The sequence below is a fragment of the Perna viridis genome, chromosome 2 (genome assembly GCF_037379345.1).
Source record: "Perna viridis isolate PV_CMFRI_1.1 ecotype Kerala chromosome 2, ASM3737934v1, whole genome shotgun sequence".
In the NCBI taxonomy this organism is placed as follows: domain Eukaryota; kingdom Metazoa; phylum Mollusca; class Bivalvia; order Mytilida; family Mytilidae; genus Perna; species Perna viridis.
This window is the reverse complement of record NC_142446.1, coordinates 23,344,569-23,372,267: the sequence shown is the minus strand read 5'-3', so window position 1 is coordinate 23,372,267 and position 27,699 is coordinate 23,344,569. Positions and strand designations below refer to the sequence as shown.

General features: G+C 34.1%; 2 protein-coding genes and 1 long non-coding RNA gene across 12 annotated transcripts in view; 1 reads left to right on the top strand and 2 right to left on the bottom strand.

The window, feature by feature from the left end:
• The window catches only part of LOC148624134 (uncharacterized), a 62,397-nt gene extending 55,132 nt beyond the window's left edge, over positions 1 to 7,265 (top strand). For 7 of the 9 annotated variants that reach the window (XM_088566653.1, XM_088566654.1, XM_088566659.1 and 4 more), the window contains 6 exons: positions 1,147 to 1,260; positions 2,055 to 2,159; positions 2,551 to 2,619; positions 2,990 to 3,188; positions 4,266 to 4,387; positions 4,849 to 7,265. In XM_088566653.1, the coding sequence (XP_088422779.1) occupies positions 1,147 to 1,260; positions 2,055 to 2,159; positions 2,551 to 2,619; positions 2,990 to 3,188; positions 4,266 to 4,387; positions 4,849 to 5,037 (798 nt within the window). In that variant the 3' untranslated portion in view covers positions 5,038 to 7,265. The remainder of the gene's footprint in view (positions 1 to 1,146; positions 1,261 to 2,054; positions 2,160 to 2,550; positions 2,620 to 2,989; positions 3,189 to 4,265; positions 4,388 to 4,848) is intronic. The other 2 variants (XM_088566657.1, XM_088566660.1) reach the window with 2 other exon arrangements.
• The window catches only part of LOC148624133 (uncharacterized), a 38,488-nt gene extending 18,598 nt beyond the window's left edge, over positions 1 to 19,890 (bottom strand). For both annotated transcript variants that reach the window (XR_015919616.1, XM_088566670.1), the window contains exons 1-5: positions 19,788 to 19,890; positions 19,257 to 19,325; positions 12,240 to 13,437; positions 11,479 to 11,920; positions 9,871 to 9,908 (exon numbers count right to left, since the gene is read on the bottom strand). Coding sequence is in view for 1 of the 2 variants with exons in the window: in XM_088566670.1 (XP_088422796.1) it covers positions 9,871 to 9,908; positions 11,479 to 11,715 (275 nt within the window). In the remaining variant the exon portion in view is untranslated. The remainder of the gene's footprint in view (positions 1 to 9,870; positions 9,909 to 11,478; positions 11,921 to 12,239; positions 13,438 to 19,256; positions 19,326 to 19,787) is intronic.
• Positions 19,891 to 24,741: 4,851 nt separating this feature from the next.
• On the bottom strand, positions 24,742 to 27,179 carry LOC148624132 (uncharacterized). Its single transcript, XR_015919615.1, has 3 exons — positions 27,126 to 27,179; positions 26,240 to 26,372; positions 24,742 to 24,951 (listed from the first exon to the last, which is right to left on the bottom strand). It is a non-coding gene; the product is annotated as an uncharacterized LOC148624132 (long non-coding RNA).
• Between the last annotated feature and the right edge of the window lie 520 nt (positions 27,180 to 27,699).

The window sequence follows — 27,699 nt, the reverse complement described above, 5'->3', positions numbered from 1 at the left end:
TGTTTCACCTGTTCGGTGATAATAGGATTCCATATGCTCAGGTTAATGATATTTCACCTGTTTGGCGATAACAGGATTCCATATGCTCAGGTTAATGATATTTCACCTGTTTGGCAAATAACAGGATTCCATATGCTCAGGTTAATGATGTTTTACCTGTGTCCATAACAGGACTCCATATGCTTAGGTTAATGATGTTTCACCTGTGTCGATAACAGGATTCCATATGCTCAGGTTAATGATGTTTCACCTGTTTGGTGATAACAGGATTCCATATGCACAGATTATTGATGTTTCACCTGTTTCGATAACAGGATTCCATATGCACAGGTTATTGATGTTTCACCTGTGTCGATAACAGGATTCCATATGCTCAGGTTAATGATGTTTCACCTGTTTGGTGATAACAGGATTCCATATGCACAGATTATTGATGTTTCGCCTATTTCGATAATAGGATTCCATATGCACAGGTTATTGATGTTTCACCTGTGTCGATAAAAGGATTCCATATGCTCAGGTTAATGATGTTTCACGTGTTATTACATTTTATAGAATCATTATTTTGATAATGTTGCAATTTTTAGAAAATCAGGTAGTTTTTATTCAAGTGTATGGATCTACCTGTGGTTTTAAGAGTCAATTTTACATTTTTTGTGCCATATTTCGCTGTTAATGCTGTCACAAATACATGATGTCCATAAAGGCAATTTGAATATTATGGGGATAAATATGCAGAACACCAAGACAAAACAAACAATCTATTCTATTGTAACAGTAGATTCAGTAAAGGTGGAAATATGTTTCTCATGTTGCTAGAACCTATTTCAAAAGCTTTTCTATTACCAAAAAGTCAACTAGAGATGTAAATCTCCTGATATATTTGAAATGGATGTTGTGTTATTGCTTAATAGCATGTGCATTCCATAGGGAAATGATCAGTTGTATCTGAGTATATGGGATTTATAAAGACATGCTCACAGCCTATTAAAATCCTAGAAATATTGTAGTATGGGGATAACATGTTAGACCATTGTAACCTGTAACTATCCATCACTACAATCATTCACTGGTAATACACCATAATAATTAATGTCCTTTGCTGTGATGTGCACCTTTTCACTTTTTGCACCTTGTTCTGCACAGAATGTTATTGATCAATTGATTGGACAACGGGAAAGTTTACAAGACTCACTCAACTCTGCACACCAAAAACTTAAAGATGTTGACCAAAAAATTGAAAATCTCACCATGTTACAGGTAATTTATAAAAGTACAATATGTCACATGTCATTTTTTTTTACTATGAAAATCCAGTAATATTATTTAATTCATTTCAATCTCTTCTGATTTTGTGATCCTAATCGTGACTATAAAAATCATTCACTTACCTATCTTCTATTGAATGCCTCAGTTATTTTAGTTTTTAATCTTAGTCACATTTTCTAATCTATGTATTCAACAGAATGGTTTTCTGTTATCTGATAAATGTAGAAGAATGCTGGTAATAACACTAAGAGATTTTTGGTTAAAGGTAGATCGTACTTATTACACGGAGCATTCTTTTCTGTCATCTTACAAAATCGTACAGAGATACATATTTTCAAAGATCTAATGTTTAAAATAATGTAAAAACAGTATGTTAAAATTGCAATCAACTTTTAGGTGGAGATGATTGGTAGATAAATGTTCTATAGAAATGTTATGGAAATTTTATTTATTTATTTTTTTTTTTTGATATAACAAGAAAAAAATTTGGTGAGTGACCTCCAATTTTCTTTTTGAAATATGAAAGAATGTCAGTAAATTGTATCTACCAGGTTTTTTTTTGTTTTTTTTATAGTTTGCAAAACAGTGAAATTTCCAACAGTGTCCATATCAAAATTGCCTTTATTAAGGCTTAATTGTCTCGAAATCAAGTTTGGTAACCTATGTTTTTTACATTGAAATTCTGAACTATGTTCATCCAATGTAATCTTCCAGAAAAACTAGAAAGATTTATCCACTAAAAACATTAAGTATGATCTATTTTAAGAATTTTTTTTTAACCACAGAAAAAATACAACAGTACACATAAAGAGAAGAATAAGAATAACAACAACAATATCAATACAGGGACTGTAGAGGACGAGCAGTCCGAGGGGTTACAGAAAGAGAAGGTAATACCATTTAGACATACTTAAGTTAAAAGTTTCAATTTTCATACTTGTGTAAATCATGAAAAATATTATCATGTACATGCATTTAAATCATGAAAAATATTATCATGTACATGCATTTAAATCATGAGTTTATTGTCATGTAAATGGTTCGACTATGAACAAAAGTAATCACTAATCCCAATTTTCAATTTATTTCCAACTCCTTTAGTCCTTGTTCAAACCAATATAAAAGAGGACATTATTGACTGAAGCATTTTAAGTAGTAAATGCAATTAAGGATGTTTTTATAGCATGGTATCATTTCAAAATCATCCATTGACAACGCTTACAGTATGAATTTTTAAATTTGATTTGTTTAAAAATAACAAATCTGTTTTTAATTTCCTAGGGTATTTTGATGGCTTTAAAGATGGAACGAGACAGACTTGAGACAGAACTAGAAACTGTCAGTAATAAGGTTTGAATTATATTAAAAACTTCTGAAAATGGTGCAATACTTTGTGTATAGAACAGTCAAACTTGTCATTGAATAATCTTTTAGATAATAAATACATATTTTATCAATTTTTAATTTTTTTTCTTGTTTAAAACTGCATCTTTAATACCTGAATATAAAAACTTAAAACAATTTACTTATAGAAAGAAAACAAAATTCTCTTTCATCTAAAAAAAATCTTGAGAATGGATCTGAAATATCACAAACTGTCAAAAATGATAGCATCAGAATTATATTATTTTTAATGGTTTTGTGAATTGAAATGTCTTAGTATGAAACAAATATGATTGTTTTAAATATTTTATGGCATTAATCAATGGTATTTTTACAGCTTGTGAATGCTAAAGCCGATCTGGACCAAAACCAAACTCAGCATGCAAAAGAAATAAAGAAACTGCATACCACAAATGAGATAGACATTGATAATTTTACACGGTTGCAAATTGATCTAGTTGATCAACAACGTCAATTACGAGAACTTCAGGAGTTTATAGAAACTAAGGAAAATGAAAAGAACAAGAAATTTAAAGGTGAAATTTCAGACTAAAGAGAAAAAAAAAGTGTGATATTATAATGAATTATTAACCAGATAACATTGTGGATACATTTGCCTGATTTATATAATAACATGCTGCACACTATTTTTCTTGCCAGTCCTTTGTAGGCAGGGTTAATAGGTCCATTGTGACAGAAACTTATAATGGCTTTTTGGACAGGTCCTTTGTGACTTTCTAAAAATAGGTCATGTTACATCATTAGGTAAACAAAAACAGATGCGTGTAGGAATGTCAATATTAGTTTATATAATTTCCTGTTAACTTGATACAGAAATGAACGAAAAAATTATTTTGCAATTTTAATTTTGAAATGAGTATTTAGAAAATATATTGTGAATGAAATTCCTTGGCATGTACATGTTGACTTCAAAGACAAGTAATAATTTTTAAAACTGGTTAGTAAATTTATTAATAACTGAATTTTTCTTCATAATAGACCAGTTACTGTATGTCTTAGATCAGTAATAATGGCTGTTGGTAGCCTGTTACAGCAATGCTTTGGACCATTTCAGTCTTCCGTTGGCCATTATAACAGGCCTAGGAAACATAACTGGTTCATTATGGAAAAACACAATTATAAATACTATAATACTTCTTGTTTGGTATTGTAAATAGAAGTTGATTGTGACTTGTATATTTTGGAAATTCTTATTTATTAAACAGTTCAAAAAAGACGTGTATACTTTAGATCTACAATAAATGTATATGATTTTGTAGTTGTGACATTTGTTTCATTAATTTTGTAGCCTGATTTTCTACCTCTGGATATTGCTATAATATTAGAAATATTAATTTCCAATTAAAAAATTACTCAAATAACTGTGTTCTTTCTGAAAAACAGAAAACTTCTTGTTAGAAAGTAAAAATTGTGCCCTGTCAGAATCATTGTTTAGTTTTCTGTCGTAACTTAAAACTACAAGTTTTTTTTATATATAACTTTTTCTCTTTAACTCTTATTAGTATATCTTAGATACACTAACTTAAACAATTTACTTAGGCAATGTTTCTAATTTTATTTTATCTCTGTTAAAAATAAAGTTTTAATTGTAGTAAAAGAAGATGAGATGAAACGATTAATTAAAGAATTAGAGGAAGAGAAGAATACACTACAGCGGAAACTGAAACTAACACAGAAAATGTTGGATGAGCAAATTGAGAAAATTAAAAGTCATGTAAGTAAAATGAAATGAGGTGGTGATGGACAAATGAATGAAGAGACAGGCAGACAGACACCATAATCACTTAAAGCTTTGAATATTTGTAAGACATTGTAACATCAAGAGTACCACTGAAAGTTGAAAAATAATTTGAACAACTGGCTGAAGAAGAATCCAATTGTAGAAAATTTTAAAAATGCAAATGGCAGGAAATCACATAAAAAAAACTTGATCATCCATCATTAAATTGTCATATGCATATTTTAAAAATAACTCTGACAATTAGAATTGATGAAAAGTGAGAAAAATATTAACCATAGGACTCATAAAGAGGGAAAAATACAAGGTGAATGAAGTTTTTTTTTAAAACTTTTTCCCCACAGAAGACTTATCTGGCTATAACAATCACATTATCATGAACACTCCTTCTTACTATAATCTTCATAGCATGTAGCTTATTCTACTATACATTTCAGTATGGTGACTGTGAGAAAAGAAACATACTTGTAGTAGACTTGTACAAAGAAAACTCTGAACTCATGGAGGCATTGTATGTTATGGAGGAGAGGAAAAAAGATGCAGTTAGTCGCTGTTATAGAATGGAAGATCAATGCAGAGCCTTAAAAATGATGCTAAAGAAAGTTTACCATGTGGCAGTTATGTGAAATGAACAAGAGAAGCTGGACAACTATACCCACCTAACAGTATTATAGGCAGCCAGCTCAATATGATGGTGCTATTTCTTACATTAAGTGCCTTAGCACACCAAGTGCTTACACCTTATGATGCAATATCCTTCATAAACTGTGATAGTGCTACCTCTGTCTCATTAGCAGTTTTATATTTATTATAGAATTGATATATTTATAATTGGTAGAAACTCATTTGACATGCTATGATAATTTTATAGATTTAAAAATATACAATGCAGACAATGAGTCTGGTATTTTGCATATTTGCATTATAGTTGGTTGTTTAAGCAGCTACTATGCAGGAAGACACTTAATACTTTTTATTCGTTTAAAATATTGCGTTAACTATTTAAAAGTTTGAAGTTGTTGCTTAAAGTTCATACTATATGCATATACTGCGATCTGATGGAGAGGAAAATATTTGAGTCAAATATGATTTGTGAATGTTGAGTAAAAATTTAACAAACCTTTAGTTTGATTACATAATACTCATTTACATCATATTATGAAAAAAGGATGAAGTCTGAAGACTTATTTAGGATGAATATTATTGACATTGATGATGTGTGAATGATACATGCACTTGAAAAAACTGAGAATCTGTGATATTTTTTGTTTCAGTAAATTAAAAATATTCAAACCATAAATTTTGGTTATATTAAGGTTGCCTTATATTTTTCATCTTATTTGTTTGTCTGGCCATATTTTGTCCATGGATTCACAAACCTCCTTTAATGCAATAATATTCTGACCTATACAAAGTAGTGTTCTGATATATAAATGCAAAGGTCTTTTTATCATATGATGTAGGAAATTAGGGCCTATTACAGTACAACATTTTCATAAAATTGTTAATCTTCAATAATTTCAATTGGATTTGGTTTTTTAAGACTTTGAATTTTCGGGATTCTTTGATATGCAGAATGTTAGCAGGTATTTAGAATTGAATTCTAGGAGTTCTTTGATATGCAAATTCTATTAGGTATTTAGATTTTAATAGGTTATTGAACAATACATGGAAATATCAGTTTCAATTTTCATACAACCATCAAAATTTTGACGGGAAGTATTACGGTATACAATAAGACAGTGCGTCGGTCTTAAACATGTCACAAAGTGAACAACTTACCCAAATTTCTTAAACTTAATATAGTTGTTTCTTATGATATTCAAACGGTCAGTATACTTCTAGGTGAAAATTAGATGAAAAGTTTTTGAATACGGGACTTTATTACTAAAAAAGGGGATGTTTTTTTTTTCACATGTCACGCCGTATCTCAAAAATGATTTATGATTATTGCATAAAACTTTACACACTTGTTAGTGATCAGTATACTTTTTCGTGATGATTCTTTATTTTATTTTTGAGTTATTGAATTTTTTATTGAGTTTTTTTGTTAAAAAGGGGTTTTTGACATTTTTTGCCATATGAGAATTCAGGAGGGGCATTAATCCTTAAAAATATGTATGGGTGGTTGGGTACAAAAAAACTGTCTTCCAACCCTCCCATACATTTATTGATGGAATAGCCCTTAGAAAGAACCAATATGGGCAGTGGCGGATTCATGGGGCACCAGGCCTCCTTTTAGAAAAAAAATTGTTGAAAAATTATATGCGTTAAATCATGAAAAACACTCACTTTGTGATCTTCACCGGTGATCCTGTCAAGAACTCTGGATCTGCCACTGATGGGGAAGTTATTTTAGAGAAACATTATACCATAAACACTGAAACATGTTGTAACAATTTTTTGTTTCTCTCTATTATCAACTTTCATGGAACTTTAAAACTTTCAATTTATGTATTAACATGCTTTTTTTCTGTTGCAAAAAATTTCGTATCCTTGATGAGAATTTTTGCTTCAATTTGATATCATATAAAAATTGATTTTAACAATTTTTGTGGATCTCTTACAAAAACTTCCTATCAATCAGAAATAAGGAATGAGTCTCTATATACTTAGCATCATATCCTGTAAACCCAGTGTTATTCCCAATACATTTATTATGGGTTTTTTTTTCACAAGATTACAGGCATATCATGCACTGTTGGGGCAGCTGTTTACTTGTACTTTTGAAAGTTCTTTTACCACTTTAACAAGAAATTCAAAAACTTGTAAAAACAAATGCAAAAGCTATCAACACTTTGTGAATAATCTTTAGATTTTGAATAAGAATTACAATAAACGATATATTAAGATATTTTGTGGAAAGTTTGAATGAAATCCTCCAAAACTACAAAGCGAGAATCTTACCATCAGATTCCATGTTTTGTCCAAAAAAGTTTTGTTTCTGCTTGTCAGTTTTGTCATAATTAACAAAAAGAGACGGATTACAATTTATGTTAGCCCAAGTTGATACATTCCTTTACAGATTCGTTAGTCCTTACAGTACCATATTTTCTGTCGATCGCTGATGTGTGACCGTTTTGGTCGGTCCAGGACCATATATCATAACATGCCCTCTGTTCTGTTAGATAAAGTAGCTATTTAAATATGGTCGTAATCCTGACGCCTCTTAAGGCTAAAAACCACTAATTCCACTTCCCATAGGCTTCTATGCTAATTTCACAATATTCAATGGCTTCTCTGGACTTTACCTTAACTTTAACCTGCAGAGGACTATATATCAGCATGATTCTACATATGTCAGCTCACAATCCTCAGAATGGCATGTGGGGTTAGCAGACTTGCAGTGCAGTACTGGCCACTGGAAGTGAAGGGTCTATAAATAGCATGGGAAATCCCAGTGTTTTCACAAGATAGGGGTATATTTAAAAATCATCATGGAGATTAGGCTTCACATCACAAGAAGCAAAATGCACCTATAAAATGTACAGAAATGTTTTTCCTTTCAGAAACTGTTTAAATTATTTAAATAAGATGAAAACTTTTTTCACAGCACTATGAGGAACAGGGGTAATTTCTGCGTAGGACTATTTTTGCCTACGTTCCGAATGCTCATTGGTTGAATTGGTGGTCTGTAACCTTAATGGAACCTTTGTATTGTTTCTTACAACTACAAAGATTCAGCAAATGCTGTAGGCTGTACAATGTGTATCATGCAGATTTCAAATTGGATCACAATGTCACAGATCGACATTAAATCACGTGATACTGTATTTAATGAATGAACATGATCACATGACAACTAATTTCCCCGACTACACCATGACCCACATTCACGCGTATGACTATGCCGGGGGACTTTATAAATGCTTGGATGTTTTACACCGTTCATGAGAGACCCCAAAATGACAGCCAAGAAACCTCTCAGTCTGTCATGTAATATAAATACCATATATATGAGAGCAAATGTGATAAATCTATCATAGCATAGCAGATATTTTTTTAATGAACACGGACAGTTTTTTTTAACACATTCAAATTGCAAAAAGAGAGTAAACCACCCATTTTGTTACGATTTGAATACTCATAATAATACCTTGCCAAATACTTAAGTCTTATATTTTTATCAGTGACATTTTCAGGCTAAAAACCACTAATTCCACTTCCCATAGGCTTCTATGCTAATTTCACAATATTCAATGGCTTCTCTGGACTTTACCTTAACTTTAACCTGCAGAGGACTATAATCAGCATGATTCTACATATGTCAGCTCACAATCCTCAGAATGGCATGTGGGGTTAGCAGACTTGCAGTGCAGTACTGGTCACCGGAAGTGAAGTGTCTATAAATAGCATGGGAAATCCCAGTGTTTTCACAAGATAGGGGTATATTTAGAAATCATTATGGAGATTAGGCTTCACATCACAAGAAGCAAAATGCACCTATAAAATGTACAGAAATGTTTTTCCTTTCAGAAACTGTTTAAATTTTTTAAATGAGATGAGAACTTTTTTCACAGCACTATGAGGAACAGGGGTAATTTCTGCGTAGGACTATTTTTGCCTACGTTCCAAATGCTCATTGGTTGAATTGGTGGTCTGTAACCTAAATTTCACAAACAAAAAATACGTGGAATTCGTCACCAACATTCTCGTTGCAAAACGAGCATAATCTCTCAGGTTTTGGAATGTTATTCATTTGTACATGTACCATCTTCCTTTTTCAATTGGCAAGTGGAGATTGGAAATGCCTAATTTTGTGATTCAAATCCTGTAATACTTTGGTAATTTGACTATATAGTTTTCAATACCGAAGGATGAAAAGCGAGTAGAATTCACCTCTGGATGAACCAGAAATAAGGCTATACCTAGACTGAATAGACTGATGTTGCAAAACTTGCCTAATTAAGTTTACATTAATAATTGGAAATTGATTCGCAAAAATTTCACTCATACCTAGATCATCTCAAGTATTATTTAAGTATTCAATCCATTTTAATTTGAATGCTTTAGTGCCATGCAGCTTAAGATCAATCGATAAAGAGAATTACATAATTTGCTCTCATTTTGAACCACCCTTGCCCAAAACGACATCATGCGTACTTTAACACGAATTCGTAGAGGAAATCTTCCAAGCTCACCGTATACCATATAATTTGGGGTAGTGTTTCTAACACCAAGTGTTCTCTTACTAAATTTCAAATGGATTTGTTCAATTACATCAATATTTTCAGAGCCCCAAATTTCAGAGCCGTATAACATTATAGGTTCAATCATACAATCAAACATTTTAATTTGCAAATCTTTAGGTATGTTCTCATTATTTATGAGTTTATAAGTACTAAATAAGGCTTTCTGAGCCTGTTCTACACGTTTCTTAAGAGTATCTATAAAACATCCATTGTACTTAAAAATAACACCAAGGTATGCGTGTGAATCAACTATTTCAATATTCTCACCTCCAAAATAGAATTCGACATTTTGTCTGTACTTTCGTCTACAAAAAAAATCATGGCTTTTGTCTAATTGACATTTACTTCAAGTTTCCAACATTCGCAGTAGGCTTGAAAAATGTTTAGAGAGTTTTGCAATGCATCTTTACTTTCCGCTAGAATTATAGTAAAAATCAAGTAAACATGAATTTCATTTATCATCTTCTTTCAATAACTTCAAGTGATACTCCATCGAGATGGAAAAAAAAAGACAAGGAAGAAATCAGATTGCCTTTCACCACACTGCACACAAGATTTAATACCGTGGTACATATTATATATTATATATTACTCTGAAAATGTTTCCTTTGATATCGCTATTTTGTAATTTCATCCACAACCCATCTCTCCATACGGTGTAGAATGCCTTTCGGAAGTTAACGAATGTGGAGTATAGTTTTTTCCTACTCCAGCAATGCTAGGGGTTGTGTGGCAAACTATTTTCTAACTTGGTGCCATCCTAACCTCTAACATCAGACATGTTGAAAGCCATCGCAAATATGAATTAGCTAACATGTGTTTTAAAATATTTTAAAGTCTTTTATTTATATAAAAGAAGTTTAACCTACCGGAAATCAAGCGATAAAATCCCATTTTTTTTTTTTTTTTTTTTTTTTTTTTTTGTTTGTTAAATCCATAGAAAACATTTGTAATGAAGACAGTTGTCGAAGTGACCAGCAATTTTGAATTAGGTCACTAATTTTACGGAATACAATATATGTTTGACAAAACGAACTTAAAGTTGGTAAAGGCAACCCTTTGGTTAATTTAATATGTTCGTACCGCAAATTTTAAAATTCGTAATTTTATCTACCGGAATACACATTCAAAAAGGTAAAAACCATCTATGAATTTCATTTATACTGCTTTTACAAAGGATTTTCAGGACGGCTGGCTTTTCTAATCAGGTAGGTCATTTGTTTTTCTTCAGTTTATTCACCTTCTCCCGTGATATGGTAAAGAAACTGTATAAAATGTTTTAAATGGTAAATATTTCAAAATAATTCAGCCGATTTCAAAGAAGGTCGGAACGAGCGGTATGCAGTATGGCGCTCGGAAGTAAGAGGTTGGGTATGGAGGAACGCAATTCCAACCTCTCACGTTACAGGAGTAAGTTTTTTCCATATGCAAAGTAAAACTCAATCAGTGCATGTAAAGTAAATATATTATCAAGGGCTGAATATCCGTCCCTAAAACCCGCTTGGTTTTCAGAAAGAATGCTTAACTCATTTGAAAATATATTCAATATACTGTTCAATATGCTCGTAAAAAGTTAACCCATACAGCTAATAAAAGTAATTGCACGATAATTGTCGGGATCTGCAGGATTACCCTTGTTTTTATAGATGGGCTTTATAATACCTTAAAATCTTTTTTTTTTTTGGCTGTTTCTACTTATTAATAAACAATTCTTTACAAAATCATACATGTACATATATAGCACAATATGCTTTTGAATTATTTTTATAGTCCAATAACTTGAAGACATTTCAATCTAGCATTCTACTTTATGTAGGAATACTAGCACTAGTATGAGGTTTTTGTTCAGTTTAATAAAATATTTGTAATTGCTACCTTACTCCGGAGTTTTCCGCCAGATGCACTTGATGTAGTGGAAAAAGTAACCTTCCTTGGTGATGCCAGGAAGCACTGTAGATGCTGCATTGTGTGCTGCTGTCTCATATCTAGTACAATAGTCTCTGGTTGTAATTGTAGTTGGTGTTGCCGACAGTAATCTTTGAGCAGTTGGAATAAACAGACGTAGAATGTCTGGTATTTCCCTGGTAGTGATGCAAACACGAGTTGATACATAGCACAATCGACAAAGCTTTGCAGGTTGTATAACTGATAAAAAGTAGATAGACAGCTGTAGAATGTGCCATCACCATATAGAGTCGAAGCTGCCTATCCTCCTCTTTTAAGTCATTTTTTTGGCTTGCAGCTGTGCTCACTCAGTGTCACCTTGGTCTGTGATCATACTCTAAACAAGTTTCCAACTTTAAGGCTATCAAATTTTCTTAATCAATAATAATAATTCTGTCTCATTAATTTGTTTAAATAACTATCCAATTTAATATTTAATAAATATATTCATATTAATTACTTAAAACGTTAGAATGATAAAGAATTAAATAAATCATTAGTATAAAGTTCGGAGTTTGAAATAATGTTTATTGATGTTAAATTTCTGAATTTCTTTAATATTTGTGTATATGATTTATACATTTCTTAAAATAAAAATTAAAGAAATGTTAAAATTTTATTTTATTTTTATTTTATTTTATTTTATTATCTTTTTACATATTTTTAATAATTCAAGTTTACTATATTCTTACATAGTACAGTGAACAATGTGCACATGACCCAGTTTGGTAAAGTTCATAAACTCGTCACTATCCAGGATTGCGTTTGGTACCCTTCCTAGCAAAATTTGATATTTCGTCTCATCATAACTGTCAAATTCTATGAACAACTGCAGAGAAGAATTGTAAATTACAATATCCCACCAGACATCTTGTAGAAGCCAAGTCGAAGGACAATTCAAGCATGCGAGGCTATGAATATCTTGGAACGGTATGTTACAGTAAGTACATGTACCGCTAGATGAATATGGAGTTTCTGCCCAAAGTTTTGTAATAAAATAAGATCTCTTAATATCCGTAAACGTTTTTGAATTCCTCCAGAAAAGGGCTATTGAATACGATGGTGAAGGTTCCAAAATCTCGAAAAATCACTATCACTGTTTATACTATTGTTCCAATCAGATGTTTGCTTCTCATCAATTCACTATTAAGTACAGATTTCCATACAGGTTTAGAGGGAAAGTAATCATCTAGGGTGTAGTCTAATAGGTATCCAAGTAGACCATATTTACCAAGGATATCAACAATATTTGGAATGAATCCATAATGTTTATGCCTATTGTCTAACATAAACGAGAAAAGTCTTATCATAAATATCTTCTTCGACAGATAGCACTCGTTCATTTCACACAGTTTATCCTGATATAACAGTTTCTTCTTATCGATATAAGCATCAATAGAGTAAACGTTTTCTGTTCCAAAATGCTCTTCACTATAAAAATGTTGGAATTTATGCAATGTCGTCCAGTCCATCGATTTCAACAAGTCTACATTTAACAGCCATAAAGAACAGTCGATAAAACAACAGTTTTATAGAGACTAGTTAAAACAAATAGGCTTGTTGATTCAGACAAGACACAGTTCGATGCAAAATAGGAATTCCGTCCTTTTCTGCATGCGGACGTAGTTCTTTCGATTGATTTCAACTTCAAGTTGATATCGATTCCAAGATGAGTATAACTGTTACTAGTCAGCATTAGCTCCTCAACAATACACCATGGAAATTTAATGTTCAGTTCTGTAAACGTAGGAAACTGAACATTAAATTTGATAGTAGGTGAAAACTGTAACATACACGACTTTTCTGCATTAAAGCCAAAACGCCATTTCTTTGACTACTCAAGCATTTTTTGCAATTGAGCTGGAGATGTGCTAATACACGCTATAGCATCTGCCAATGAAGAAACACAACAATTAACATTATAAATACCCGTATTTCCATTTGCATGTTCAATATTACATATTAACCCATTTATGAACACTAAGTACAGTAAACCGGACAAGACACCTCCTTGCCGGACCCCTTCATTTACCAAAAAAATGTTTGATATGTTCTGGTTGACTACTACAGCGCTTTTACTATCATATAACAATTATTAATTAAACTCCATATGCGACCTGTTGCACATAATTCATGTAACTTAATCATTAATCCTTTCCTCCAAACAGTATCAAAAACCTTGCGGCTATCTAAAAAAGTTACAAATACGTTACTTAAACGCTCTATATTATGATAAATAGTTTGTTTCATGAAGGTTAAAAGATGCATTAATACAACTTAGGTATCTTTGAAATCCTTGCTGTTGTTTGTTTGGGAAAACTTTAGAGTCTAAGACATGGTTTGTTAGCCTTGACTTAATTATAAGTTCAAAACTTTGGACAAACAAGGAAGGAGACTAACATGTCTGTAGCTATTCGGCTCAGTTTTGGTTTACCATTCCCTTTGTATAAGGGTACTATTAGTCCAAGTTTCCAGCTTGTAGGAATGTACCCTTCATTTACAATACGATTGAAAATTATAGTTATACATTTCACAACAGTTTGGCCTCCGAACAGTAAGTGTTCGTACTGTTATCTTATCATGACCGCTCGCCTTCCGGCGCTTCAACACTATAAAAATATCCTTTATCTCTTCTTCGGTAATTTGTCCACCAGGAAGATTTATATCCACATCAGAATTAGAATTTACGATTTTGCTATACATAGCGTCTACATGTTTTTGTTGGTTTTATCGAAATGTGCACTGTTACTTGTTTTATACATAAAAATACTCTACAAACGCAGCAGTAATAGTCTCGGGTGTATTACAAGTCATATTGTTATATACAACTGAATTTCTGGATATATTCGCGAGACTGAACGTTTAAATCTTTTCACCATTTTCCAGAATAAACGAATGTCACATTCAGACGTTTCGTGTAAATCATCGTATGTTTTCTGAATATAACTTTCAAACGCCGCTTGCTGAGCTTTTCTAAACGCATATTTCGCTTTTTTATAATTATAATACGATTCGTGAACCATCCTTCAGAGTTGCCCATCCAACAGCCACAATTTTCTAATTGTTCGTTCATATTTATGTTTATCCTTTACTTCGTCAGTCCAATAAGGTTTTGTGAGGGGATTAAATCCACATTTTGGAATTGAGGTATTTGCGGCATTAATTAGAATGGTAACAAGTGTCTCGTACATACTGTCAATATCGTTTTCACCATCTTCTATTAGTGAGTGGATTGGCTCTTCTAAAGACTCTTAATAGCTCTTTATTTGTTGCTCGTTTACTTCATGCCAGGCCGGAAGTTTCTGGTCAGAATAAATTACTCTTTGAGGGTTTGAATTCAGACAAAATTTTGCCACTGTAGTAAGATGATCTGATGTAGAACATATTGAATCTTCAGCGAGGATTTCATAGGATACCAATTGCCTACTTAAACATTAAACATAATATAATCAAGCATAGTGTATTTTGTGTTTTTGTGTGTATTTTTTATTAGTCATCATTTCATGTTCATTTTATCATCTTTTTCATGCTCATCGCCTGAATATAGCTGAAATATTGCTGTTCGGGCGTTAAACCCAAACAAACAAATAAAATCTTGTGTCGTCTGGTTACACCCACAGCATTATCAGAATGGCAATAATTCGTTCACTACTTGGTGATGCCAGCATCTTCTGTTTTTCTTCTGCAGAGTTTTTCTGCGTCTTGGTCCGATAGCCGACATTGATGACATCATTGATAAAATGGACAGCATTTATGGTTCTGTTTACCCCGCAGAGTCCTTGCTTTGACGGTTCTATACAGGAAGACAGTACGACGATGAAGATGTAGCCACATGGGCATGCTGATTTGGAGATATTTTGAGGAAGGCAAAAGATCGAAGGAATATCAACGCTACTGAATCAAACAACATGCTCAATTTCAAATTTTTCGATGGACTTCGACCTGAGCTGAAGAACATAGCTCGCTACAAAAAGGATACTATCATCGAGTTCGACGCTTTACTCCGAGCTGTGAGAGAGATGGAGACTCAACACAACATAAAGCCATCACCAAAGAAGAAACCAACTCCAGTCCAACAGTCAGTGACAAGCATTGGGAATAAATAGATTCAACAACTAACTGCACAGGTTAAACGGCTTTCCCAAGAAGTAAGAGCTTTAAAGGATAACAAGGATCAGCAGCATGCTACCAACATTAGATGCAGATGCGTGATCCTTATCCACCATTTCAACCCGATGAAACAGTTATCCATCGACAGGACAGCAAGATAAAGATAAGATCTGTTGGCGATGTCGACAGTATGGACACATTGCAGTCAACTGTCATGTTCGTTTAGACCATTTCATGAAAGCAGAACGAGCCCTGAACCTCCAGACGAACTTCGTCATGCAACAAACGACGACTTCTAATTCCAACACGACACCTGGACTTCTTGAGTCAGCAAACGAAGTTACAGCTGCTATCAATGGAATGAACACAATGGGTTTATTAGATACAGGTTCAACAGTTTCAAATATCAGCGAGAGCTTCTACAACCAGCACCTGACCTCATCACCACTTGAGTCGCTTACTTGCTTACTCGCTCCGTACAGGTCCGGGTGTCAAACGAATAGGCCCGCAGCACCGCTTAGCTGGTCATAAAAGGCGACTAAATAGTGCTCAGAACCCTGACCAGGGGCTAGGGCGCTCTGCCCACAGAGCAACTGGTTTGTGTGCCCAAGGTGGTGGAATGGGGTACCCCTGGCGTGTTACATGCTGGGGTTGTTAGGTTATAATACGAAAAACCTGACCGCAAACCATAGTGGTGCACCGTGTTGGGAAAGATGCCACGTTCCTCGCACGTTAAAGAACCCTGCTGTGGTATTTGGTAGGAGTAGGAACCTTTGCGCTCCGCCATAGGAGGCTAAATTGCCTGACCTTACCCATCCCTCCTTTTTTCTAGCGGCAAACAAAATTTGTCCACCCTATTATCTTCGTGTCCCATCCCTTTTTTCATTTCATCATCATTTCATGTTCATCGCCTGAATATAGCTGAAATATTGCTGCTCGGACCGGGCGTTAAACCCCAACAATCAATCATACTTGCTTACTCAATACTGAATGTGCTAACGGAAAACCCTTACCATATCTTGGCTTCATACAGGCAGACCAGCAGTTACCTGGTACATCATCCTACACGATGTATCCTTGTCTATTCCTTGTAGTGCCGGACAGTGAATACCATAAACATGTTCCACTACTGATTGGTACCAACATTCTAGAGGAAATTATGAAAGATGCACAGCAACAGTATGGCAACAGATTTCTACAAAATGCTTGCCTAAAGACTCCGTTCTACCTAACCTTCAAATGTATTGCTCTTCGTGATAAAGAACTGCAGAGACAACATAATCGATGGGCACTTGTAAAGTCCACAGAAACTGCATCTATAACCATTCCTGCCAACTCTGAAGTGGCCATCAAATGATTCACAGATAAGATGCTTCAACATCCACCATACTTCACTCAACCAACAACTCTGGCATACCAACCGACCTTGACATTGTTCTATTTGTAACAGCCTTCAACTTGAATCAGCGAGACACTATACCTTTTCACATCTCAAATTTTTCAAGAACCATCACTGTAACACCTAGGGCCTTGTTATGTGAACTACAACCTGTCACCGTGATCAGAGAACAGGTAACACCGGAAAATCTACAACAACCCGATCTGTTTGACTTGATTACTGTACCAGAGGACACACTACCAACAGAGATTATTCATCAAGGGAGAAACCTTATACGCAGATATGAAGACATCTTCTCCATGAGTGACACTGACACTGGATTCACACCATTGGTGAATAGGATTGACCTGAATAACAACATTACTTTCAAATAACGACATAGATGCATTCCACTGTCCATGTTAGATGAAGTTAGAACGCATCTACAACAGTTGTTATCAGCTGGAATCATCAGGCGATCTAGATCACCCTGGTCATCGAACGTTGTCCTTGTTCGGAAGAAAGATGGCAAGTTACGCATGTGTAGATTATTGTCAACTGAATCAACATACCATCCAAGATTCGTATGCACTACCAAGGATAGATGTGATATTGGACAGCCTTAGTGGAAATACGATCTTCACTGTACTGGAAATGAAATTTGGATTCCATCAGGTAGAGATTGAGGAAGACCATAAACAACGAACGCCCTTCACTGTAGGACCCTTGGGATTCTTCGAATTTAACCGGTTGCCGTTCGGATTTTGTAACGCACCAGCTACTTACCAAAAGTTATTGTAGAGATACTGGGTGACCTACATACATAGATCTGCTTCATTTGCCTTGATAACTTAATCGTCTTTGCCAGAACGCCAGAAGAACATCTTGACCGGTTAGAGCGTGTTTTTCAATGACTTCGAGAAGTAGGTATTTAATTGTCTAACCAAAACATGCTGTTTCTTCGAGAGGAAAGTAAAGTATATTGGCCATATCATATCGGAAAACGGAGTTGAACCTGACCCAGATAAGATTAGCAAGGTTGTCAACTGGCCGAGACCAACTACACCAGAAGAACTTCGATATTTCCTTGGCTTCGTTGGCTATTACAGAAAATTCATCAAAGACTTTTCAAAGATTGCACGCCCATTGACAGGCTTGATGCCAACAACACAGCAGAAACAGAAGGGAAAGAAAATCAAGAAAGAACGACAACAGCAGGCACCATGGCATTGGAATGATGAACAGGAAACGGCATTTCAACATCTCAAAAACCACCTGGCAACACCACCCATCTTAGGTTTTCCTGATCCGGACCAACCTTTTTGAACTGACGCCAGCTCTAAAGAACTTCGTCTGTATTGTATCAGACACAACGAGTGATAGCATATGCCAACAGAGGTTTATCAAATAGTGAGAAGAACTATCCAGTCCACAAGCTGGAGTTTCTTGCACTCAAATGGGCAGCGACTGCAAGGACTACATATTGGGCCAGAATCCGCTGACCTACGCGTTAACATCTGCGAAGCTGGATGCTACAGGTCATCGATGGATATCAGCATTGTGCCAGTATAACTTCAGCATAAAGTACCGACCTGGGAAGAACAACGCTGATGTTGACGCTTTATCACGCCTGCGTGGTAACGACACGCTAGATGACATTTCTAGGGAAACAGTGAAAGCGTTATGCCGAGCTATTTAAGCCAACAGTAGTACTTCTATCGAGCCAGTCGCTTATATTGAGTCATTAGCCAACCAGTCTGATGTTTTAGATGAATTGCCTGATGTATTTGAGGACCATCGAGTTGACATCAGAGAAGAACAGATGAAGGATTCATCTGTTAGATATTATAAGATAAAGTCAACGAGAAGGTGAAACCACACGTTAGTCGCCAATGAAACCGTCTATCTCAGGGGTAGAATGATAGGACTAATACCATTTGGTTTCATAATTTATTCAGGTTCTTATAAATAAACCCTACAAGATACAGCATATCATAAATATCACAGAATTCATAGTCATATTTCAAATACATGGAATACAAGTAATGGAATATATACTAGTCATAATAAAGACAGTGCACAAGATCAAATAAACAAGATTACAGTATGTAACTTTTAATTGTGCTAATCCAATATTCAATCGGTATGAATAATTACATCCATTAATTTCCATAGGCAATAAACAACATCATCAGTAATGCATATTCTATACTATTCTTACCAATTTGTGGAATTGGGTATACAGAAAACATCCACTCATTCCATCAGACCAGACTAGTATAAAGGTACTCTGAAAATAATGTAATAACTATATAAACGGGATACAGACAAATATGATCCCATAATTATTATTTATAATGTCATATATGGATAAAATATAACCTGACAATATGAATTACATACTGAGTATGCAAATCAGAATATAAATGTAATTGACTATGATTATGTGACTTTAACATATGAATAGACCCATAACTGTAAAGGTCAGTGTCACTATCAGAACCACTCTAAAACCCATCATTGTACATACAAACTACAGATGCATACTATCATATATCCACAGAATCAAAAACTATCTATCTCCTAACGTAACATACAGGCCTACTCCAGCAATGCTAGAGGTTGTCTGGCAAGCTATTTTCTGACATGATGCCATCCTAACCTCTAGCATCTGACATGATGAAAGCCACCGCAAATGTTAATTAGCTAAATACTTTATGTCTTTTATTTACATAAAAGAAGTTTAACTTACCAGAAATCGAACGATAAAAATCCTAAATATTTGTTAAATACCTAGAAAACATTTGTAATAAAGACAGTTGTCAAATGACCAGCAATTTTGAATTAGGTCACTAATTTTACGGAATACAATATAATTTTGACAAAACGAACTTAAAGTTGGTAAAGTCAATTCGTTGGTAAATTTGATATGTTCGCAAATTTTAAAATCCGTAATTTTATCAACCGATATTACACACTCAAAAAGCTAAAAACCAAATATGAAGTTCATTTTAAATGCTTTTTCAAAGGATTTCCAGGAGTGCTGGATTTTCTCATCAGTTAGGTCATTGCTTTTCTGTAGTTTGGTCACCTTCTCCAGTGTAGTGGTAAAGAAACTGTATAAAACGTTTAAAATGATAATAGTTTACTATAATTCTGCCGACTGTTTTTTTTTTTCGATTTACAAGTTTACCTAATGGGCGCCCCTCAATACCTTTCACTTGACTTGAAGAATAGCACGATACCATGTAATGATATTTTCAGAATCATGGGACAATTCTAAAAATGTTTCGATGAAGGTTTCTTTATTCAAGTTTACCAATTGGTCATCAAGTCTTGAAATAAGTTCCTGATTAGGGATGAAATCGATAATTTGTTAGTCTTGAGAGGACTGGTTTTCATCGCTATTAAACTGACCATTGTTTACATGTACGGGTCTACCCGGGGTATTCAAGTTTGTTAATAACACTCATGGTTTGACTATTTTGTGGGGAATACTACCTGAAAGTCTCATTCATGGTACTCAGGGGCATAGCTAGGCCTGTTTTAGTTGTACGCAAAATTAAGGCGAGGGGTCTTGGGGGGGGGGGTCGCTCAAGGCCCCCAGTGAGTCCGGCAAGGCAAAGCCCTGAGGGAAACTCCTGAATTTTAACGATTTTGGAGCCAGTTTTTCAGAGCCGTATGTATACGGTAAAGTACATAATTTCCGGAATTGATGGTTTTGATATCGCGAATTACTTTATGATGTATATTGGAGTATCATTATGTATTAAAAAGGATTTGTCATTGCATAAAACCTTTATTTCATTTTTAAAATGTGTGTTTTTATTTTTGTTACTTTTTCCGTAAGTACGCAACTGCGTATTTGCGTATAGGCAGCTACGCCCCTGGTACTACATTCCATTTCACACTTTTCCCTTGCATGTCCAGACAGCGACGGCTGGCTTAAGTCATAGAATTCACTACTAATATCCACTGAAAAAATCAGACCGTCCACACCGGCCGCCATAGTGATCCTCAATACCGTAAATAAATATAAATATTCATAAATTGAAGACAATTATTAATAATCGTGATTCATTTATAAATATGCAGATGATGTGATTTATACATATTTATATATGAATTATAAATATTAATAATTGTCTTTAATTTATAAATATTTATAAATCATTTCTAAATATCAATAATTTATTTATTTATTTATTAATCCAAGACAATTATTAATATCTATAATTCATTTTTAAATTTTAATAATTGAATTATAAATATTAACAAACGAATAATAAATATTTATGAGTATTTATAAATATTAATTGAGAGGCATTTTTGTTCACTTTGGCTTGCCATACAGTGGATCATTTGTATATTATAATGATAGATTTCTGAACAAAAAAGTTTGTTATCTTATAGTTTTATGTTTGCTCTATTGAATAAGTCATTGTTCATATCTTTTGACCAACAATAGTTTGTAAAGAGGCAAAAAGAAAACGCACTATATTTTTATAACCTCCATGTTTTGACATATACACCCGCTCAGGAATATGCTATGCGATACTGGTACCTTTTGGATACAAGAGTGCACCTATTCACAATGCTATTTCCGTATGGGGGGTCCTCACTTCCACTAAAATCTAAAAATAGATCCGGTTGAAATTTCTCAAATCTAACTTTTTTTAAATACAATTTGACCTAAGGATTCCGAATTTGGGGTTATTTTTGCTCCAAATGGCTTCTTTTTCATTTTTTCTTTTTGGCGCGTCCTTCCCCTATATACAGGAATGTACCGTATTTTCGTAAATTCGTTCCCTTTCAAATTCGATACTTTTGGTTCCTTACTGTTCGTACAATTTTTTCATGAATATATCTTTTTTTTTTATTATCAACCAATCGTGAACGTTTCTGTATTTTCCACTGGGCTGCATGTTGGAGTAAAGATCGCAGGAGGATATTTCTGTCGTTCAACGGTGACCAGAGATCCCCAGCCTTATCACAACCTCTTTTAATATTGTACTCCAAATATAGTTCAAACACTTCCGGGCGAGCGAAAATGAAAGTAGGGAAGAAGATAAACATAACAGCGTATACACTATAAAATAATAGCAATGGTATCAAAATACCTGTATGCAGATTATAAAAAAAATAATTATAGTTATTATAACAGACAACCAAAAGCTCTGCATATAACAACTTTGAATATATTGCTGAATGATTATGACATAATTTGTTGATTGGTTTCGGAAGATTAACCTGTTGAATGCCGCTTCATACATAGGATCATACATATAAATATAACATCTGGTTACCCATGGTCCCCTATAGGAACATATATATATAGACATAACATTGGTTACCCATGGTCCCCTATAGAAACATACATATAAATATAACATCAGGTTAACCATGGTCCCCTATAGGAACATACATATAGATATAACATTGGTTACCCATGGTACTCTATAGGATCATACATATTGATATAACATCGGGTTATCCATGGCCCCCTATAGGAACATACATATTGATATAACATCGGGTTATCCATGGCCCTCTATAGGAACATACATATAGATATAACATCGGGTTACCCATGGTCCCCTATAGAAACATGCATATAGATATAACATCGGGTTTCCGAAGGTCCCTATAGGAACATACATTTATAAGATTGGATTACCCATGGTACCTTATAGGATCATACATATAGATAAAACATAGGGTTACCAATGATCCCCTATAGGAACATACATATAGATATAACATCGGGTTACCCATGGTCCCCTATAGGGACAAACATTGTTGCATTATGTTTGGCAACAAAAGACATTTAACAGGTTGTTGATATATTCATTCACAACAAAACATGCCATGAGAATGCTTACCTGATAACATAGGAATTGACTATTTTTAAATAGATTTTGTACTGATTAAGTCGATCCTGTTAGATACGGACAATACAATTTATCAGCATTAAATAATTCAACTTCTTTTCAAATTTAATGTTGATAAAATACCAATGGGAACAAACTGTGCTCCTCTACTTTACTTGCTTACCTATTCCTTTGCTCGTATGAGGCTGATTTAATAGCTGATCTGTTCCGAAAGAAAGAATATCGTTTTGCGAGATCCTTTAATCTCAGTTTCCGCTATATTGATGACACATTATCGTTAAACAATCCTAGTTTCGGGGATTTGATACTTTGCATCTACCCCATAGAACTTCAGATAAAGGATATTACAGACATTGTAAAGTCAGCCTCATATCTTGACCTGTACTTAGAGATCGATGGTAAAGGAAAATTATTGACCAAACTTTACGACAAACGTGATGACTTTTCATTCAGAATTATCAACTTTTCTTTCATCAGTGGCAACATCCCCTCAGCACCTACTTATGGAGTTGTCACAACTCATACGTTATGCCAGAGCTTACTGTAACTACGCAGACTTTTTGAAACGCGCTAGACCTCTTACAATTAGGCTTCTGGAACAGGGTTATCTTGATACAAGCGTGCATTCATCACTGTAGACGTTTTGTGGTCGTCATCTTCAACTCGTAGATCTTTACAATGTATCCATCTGCACCATGAACAGATTTGTTCAACGTGTCATAGTTTTCCTTTCTCTTTTGTCTACACTGGACTTGACTTTTATGAGCAACCCGGCTGGTGTTTCTAGTAAAGCAGGGGACGCTTACCCTACCAGTGCACCTGGTCCATGTCCAAGTTTTTAGTGGAGTCTGAATTTTAGTTACTTTATGTTCTTTGTTGTGGTTGTCTGTTTTCCATGTCTGGTCTTTGCCCCTGAATTACAATCTTTTGATTTCTGCTAGAAACTTGGTCCCCTTGATTACTCTTTAAAGGGACAAGAGTGAATTTATATATTTGTTTTGTTCTATTACTACTTTTTCGGGTAATTCCATGCTATTTTGTTCATTTCATGGCTTTCTGAGACTTTAGATTTAAGTGATTTGTATTCATTGTCATCAGAGGAAAAGACAGAATTGTGGAAACTACTTAGTTCCATTGTTCAAGGTGCCTTGTTATCTGAAACAGCATTAACACATAGTAAAGTTAATTTATTGTTTTTGCTAGAAATGCTGTCCCATAATCATTTATTTTTTAATCATCTGGGAAAATGAGGAAGTAAGTTTGAAGTTTCAGCTTTACTTTGGAAACTTTCGTTCAACAATTATAATTTTTTCAGTCAAAAATTCAATTGTTTCTTAAAGGTGTACTATAGTATAATCTCATACAAATTTGTGTGTTTAGATCTATTTGTGATGTTTGTTTACTTGCATTGTATATTTTTATTGTTCGTTGTCTCCGCTGTCATTTGAAACATAAATTAAAATAACTCAAAGTCTAAAGTATGCAATGCTATTCCCTCCATTGAATAATAACGGACATATTTTCAACTCAGAGTATATTCAAAATAATATAATATGCAAAGTTTGATTACACACCCATTCAACTTGCTAAAACTTTTGAAAAAAAAAACTTTGCTTCACTATATGTAATTGAAGCAGTTGACTTTGTTATGTTAGATATGTCTTGCATCACATTCTTGTTTAGGGAAATAGATGACTGATTTGTTAATAAACTGATCATATACACTTTTCATACCATCCCAACCCTTCTGCAGATTTAAAAGCCTAAAATATACATTTCAAATTTATTCATAATTCCTTGAAGATTTTTCCTTAGCTTAAAGTATCGCTTCCTTGGAGGTTATAGGAATTACCGTATTGAAGACTTGCTGCTGCTTTTTCATGGAAATATTATGACTTTTTATGAGTAAGTCTTATATTAATTAATGTCAAGGTTAAATCAAATAAACTCAGAACCATTTTATGATTTATGAGAAAATGAGACGTTGCCAATATGCTCATATCTTGTCGTTGCCTTTTCATTGACCTGAAATGATAAATTTTGTATCTTACAGCAAGTAGTTGTTTTAAGTGCGTATCTCAGCAAATGATACATGTAACCATTGGGAAGTTCTATTGGGTCACTAGATACATCTTAGGTCATATTAGGTCACCTTGAACATATATTCCACTTGACTGAAAGGCAAAGGATAGGCTATCGCTAAACCATTTGTTTTTATTTTATCAGTTATATGGATGAACTTGCTAAAAATGGCAGGCTTAAAAATGTGAAAGCACTGAAGGAGCAGAAAGGAAGAAAACTTGCTGAAAACATGCTTATGGCAGGGATGGACAAACCTGCACAATGGGTGTCTTCAACAGAATGTAAAATACCATCATAGACTACAAGTGGCTTATTTTATGAAGTTGATATTGTAAATGTCTCCTGTAACTGCCCTGCTGCAAGTCAAGGACGTAAGGACTTATGAATTTAACTAAATTCTGAATTTAAGAATGGTTAAAATTGATAGGCTAAAATTTTGTCTTTCGGTCAAAGACTGTTCTTATTTTTTATACAAGAACATTTCTTTTATCATGTCCATTAATTGTATATTTCTCATCCAATTACTGAATTATTTTATTTTTGTTGTTTCATATTAAAAATTTGTCAAACAAATGTATACAAAAATCCAGTATAATGCTATCGTCAAATTGCTTTAATATTCGGATGCATGATTTCTTAAACGGGAAAGAATGTTCTTCATTACTTGAAAGAGTAATCAAGGGAACCAAGGTCATAGCGGTAATCAAAAGAATGTAATCAAGGGACAAAGACCAGACATGGAAAACAGACAAATACAACAAAGAACATAAAGTAACTAAAATCATACATACAAAGTAACAAAAGCAAATGAGCAACTCGGACTCCACTAAAAACTGGGAGCATGGACCAGGTGCACCGGTAGGGTGAGCGTCCTCTGCTTTTGTAGAAACAACCTTCGAGTTGCTCATAAAAAGTCAAGTCCAGGGTAGACAAACGAGGAAAGGAAAACTATGACCCGTTGAATAAATCGGTTTTCATGGTGCTGCTGGATACACCTTAACGATCCACGAGTTCATGATGACGACAATAAAACTTCTGTAATGATGACTTCAATCTTGTAGCAACATAACCCTCTTCCAGAAGCCTATTTGTTAGAGTTCTAGCGCGATACAAAAAGTTTGCGTAGTTTCGGCAAGCTCTGGCATAACGTATGAGTTGTGATATGAACACTCCATAGGCAGGAGCCGAAGGGATGTTGCCACAGATGAAAGGAAAGTTGACAAATATTTACTTTGCTTTTTCAATATCTCCTGTTTTCTGGATGGGCGTTCCTTCCAAGTCATCCAAAACCTTTTGCTTTATCTTCTCTTTGTCCTGAAGAAACTCAGAAAGATCCATCATGTTCTCCATCTGATAGCGAACATCTCAAATAAAATCGAACAGATAATTAAAAGAAAACACGTAAAATTCATTATAATATCATTTATTGAGAGATATTGTGTTTTAGATGAAGACTTTTTTGGAAAGACTTATTGTTGGTATCCACACAAAAATTACCGACATACAAAATAACATTGTATATAGAACATATTTCAATGTTAAAATTTACCTTCTTTGACCACTTTACCGACGTCTTGCCCTTGACAATGTCGGTAAGTATGTAACTGTTTAGGCAAAATAACATCTGACATATTGCACAAAGCATTTCTTAACAGAATATAGACATCACTTCTAAACTAATGTAAAAATTAATAGCGGAAGATTAAATTATAAAAAAACAGAGCATTGCAACCCTCAATTGAGGTAGACATTCAGAATGGCTAATCCTTGACATGTTGGCAAATCTGAATCTGAATACACTACAAGTGAGAACTGTAACTTTGTACACTTAACATAAACAATGTAATGTGATTCAATAAGATTATTCCGGTGATGAAAAATGTAATTGTGGGTGTACCCCTTTTCTGTACGCAGCTCGTTTTTTTTTTTACAGCGTACGCAGTACTTTTGCAGGCACACGAATTCAAAATGTAACCTGTACGCAGGATTCAGTGTGTAAAGTTTCAAAATATTTAGGCTGGAGGCGCTGTCATGTTCCTTTAATCGTAAGCTAAAATAAAGAGCAGCAGGGTACATTCCCATCATACATATTTGTAAATAAGCAGGTTTAAACCTACCTGCTTAACTTGGTTGTGCTTTCGCGTTAACATCCATGCATATGTATTAATTATCTGGAAAAGATAAATACAATTGATAATGTTAGTTCCGATAGGGGACCATGGGTAACCCGATGTTATATCTGTATGTATGTACCTATAGGGGACCATGGGTAACCTGATGTTATATCTATGTTTGTTCCTATAGAGCACTAAGGGTAACCCGATGTTATATCTATATGTATGATCCTACAGGGGACCATGGGTAACCCGATGTTATATCTATATGCATGTTTCTATAGGGGACCATGGGTAACCAATGTTATATCTATATGTTTGCTCCTATAGAGCACTAAGGGTAACCCGATGTTATATCTATATGTATGACCCTACAGGGGACCATGGGTAACCCGATGTTATATCTCTATGTATGTTTCTATAGGGACCATGGGTAACCCGATGTTGTATCTATATGTATGTTTCTACAGGGGACCATGGGTAACCAAATGTTATATCTATATGTTTGTTCCTATAGGGGACCATGGGTAACCCGATGTTCTATCTGTATGTATGATCCTATCGGGGACCATGGGTA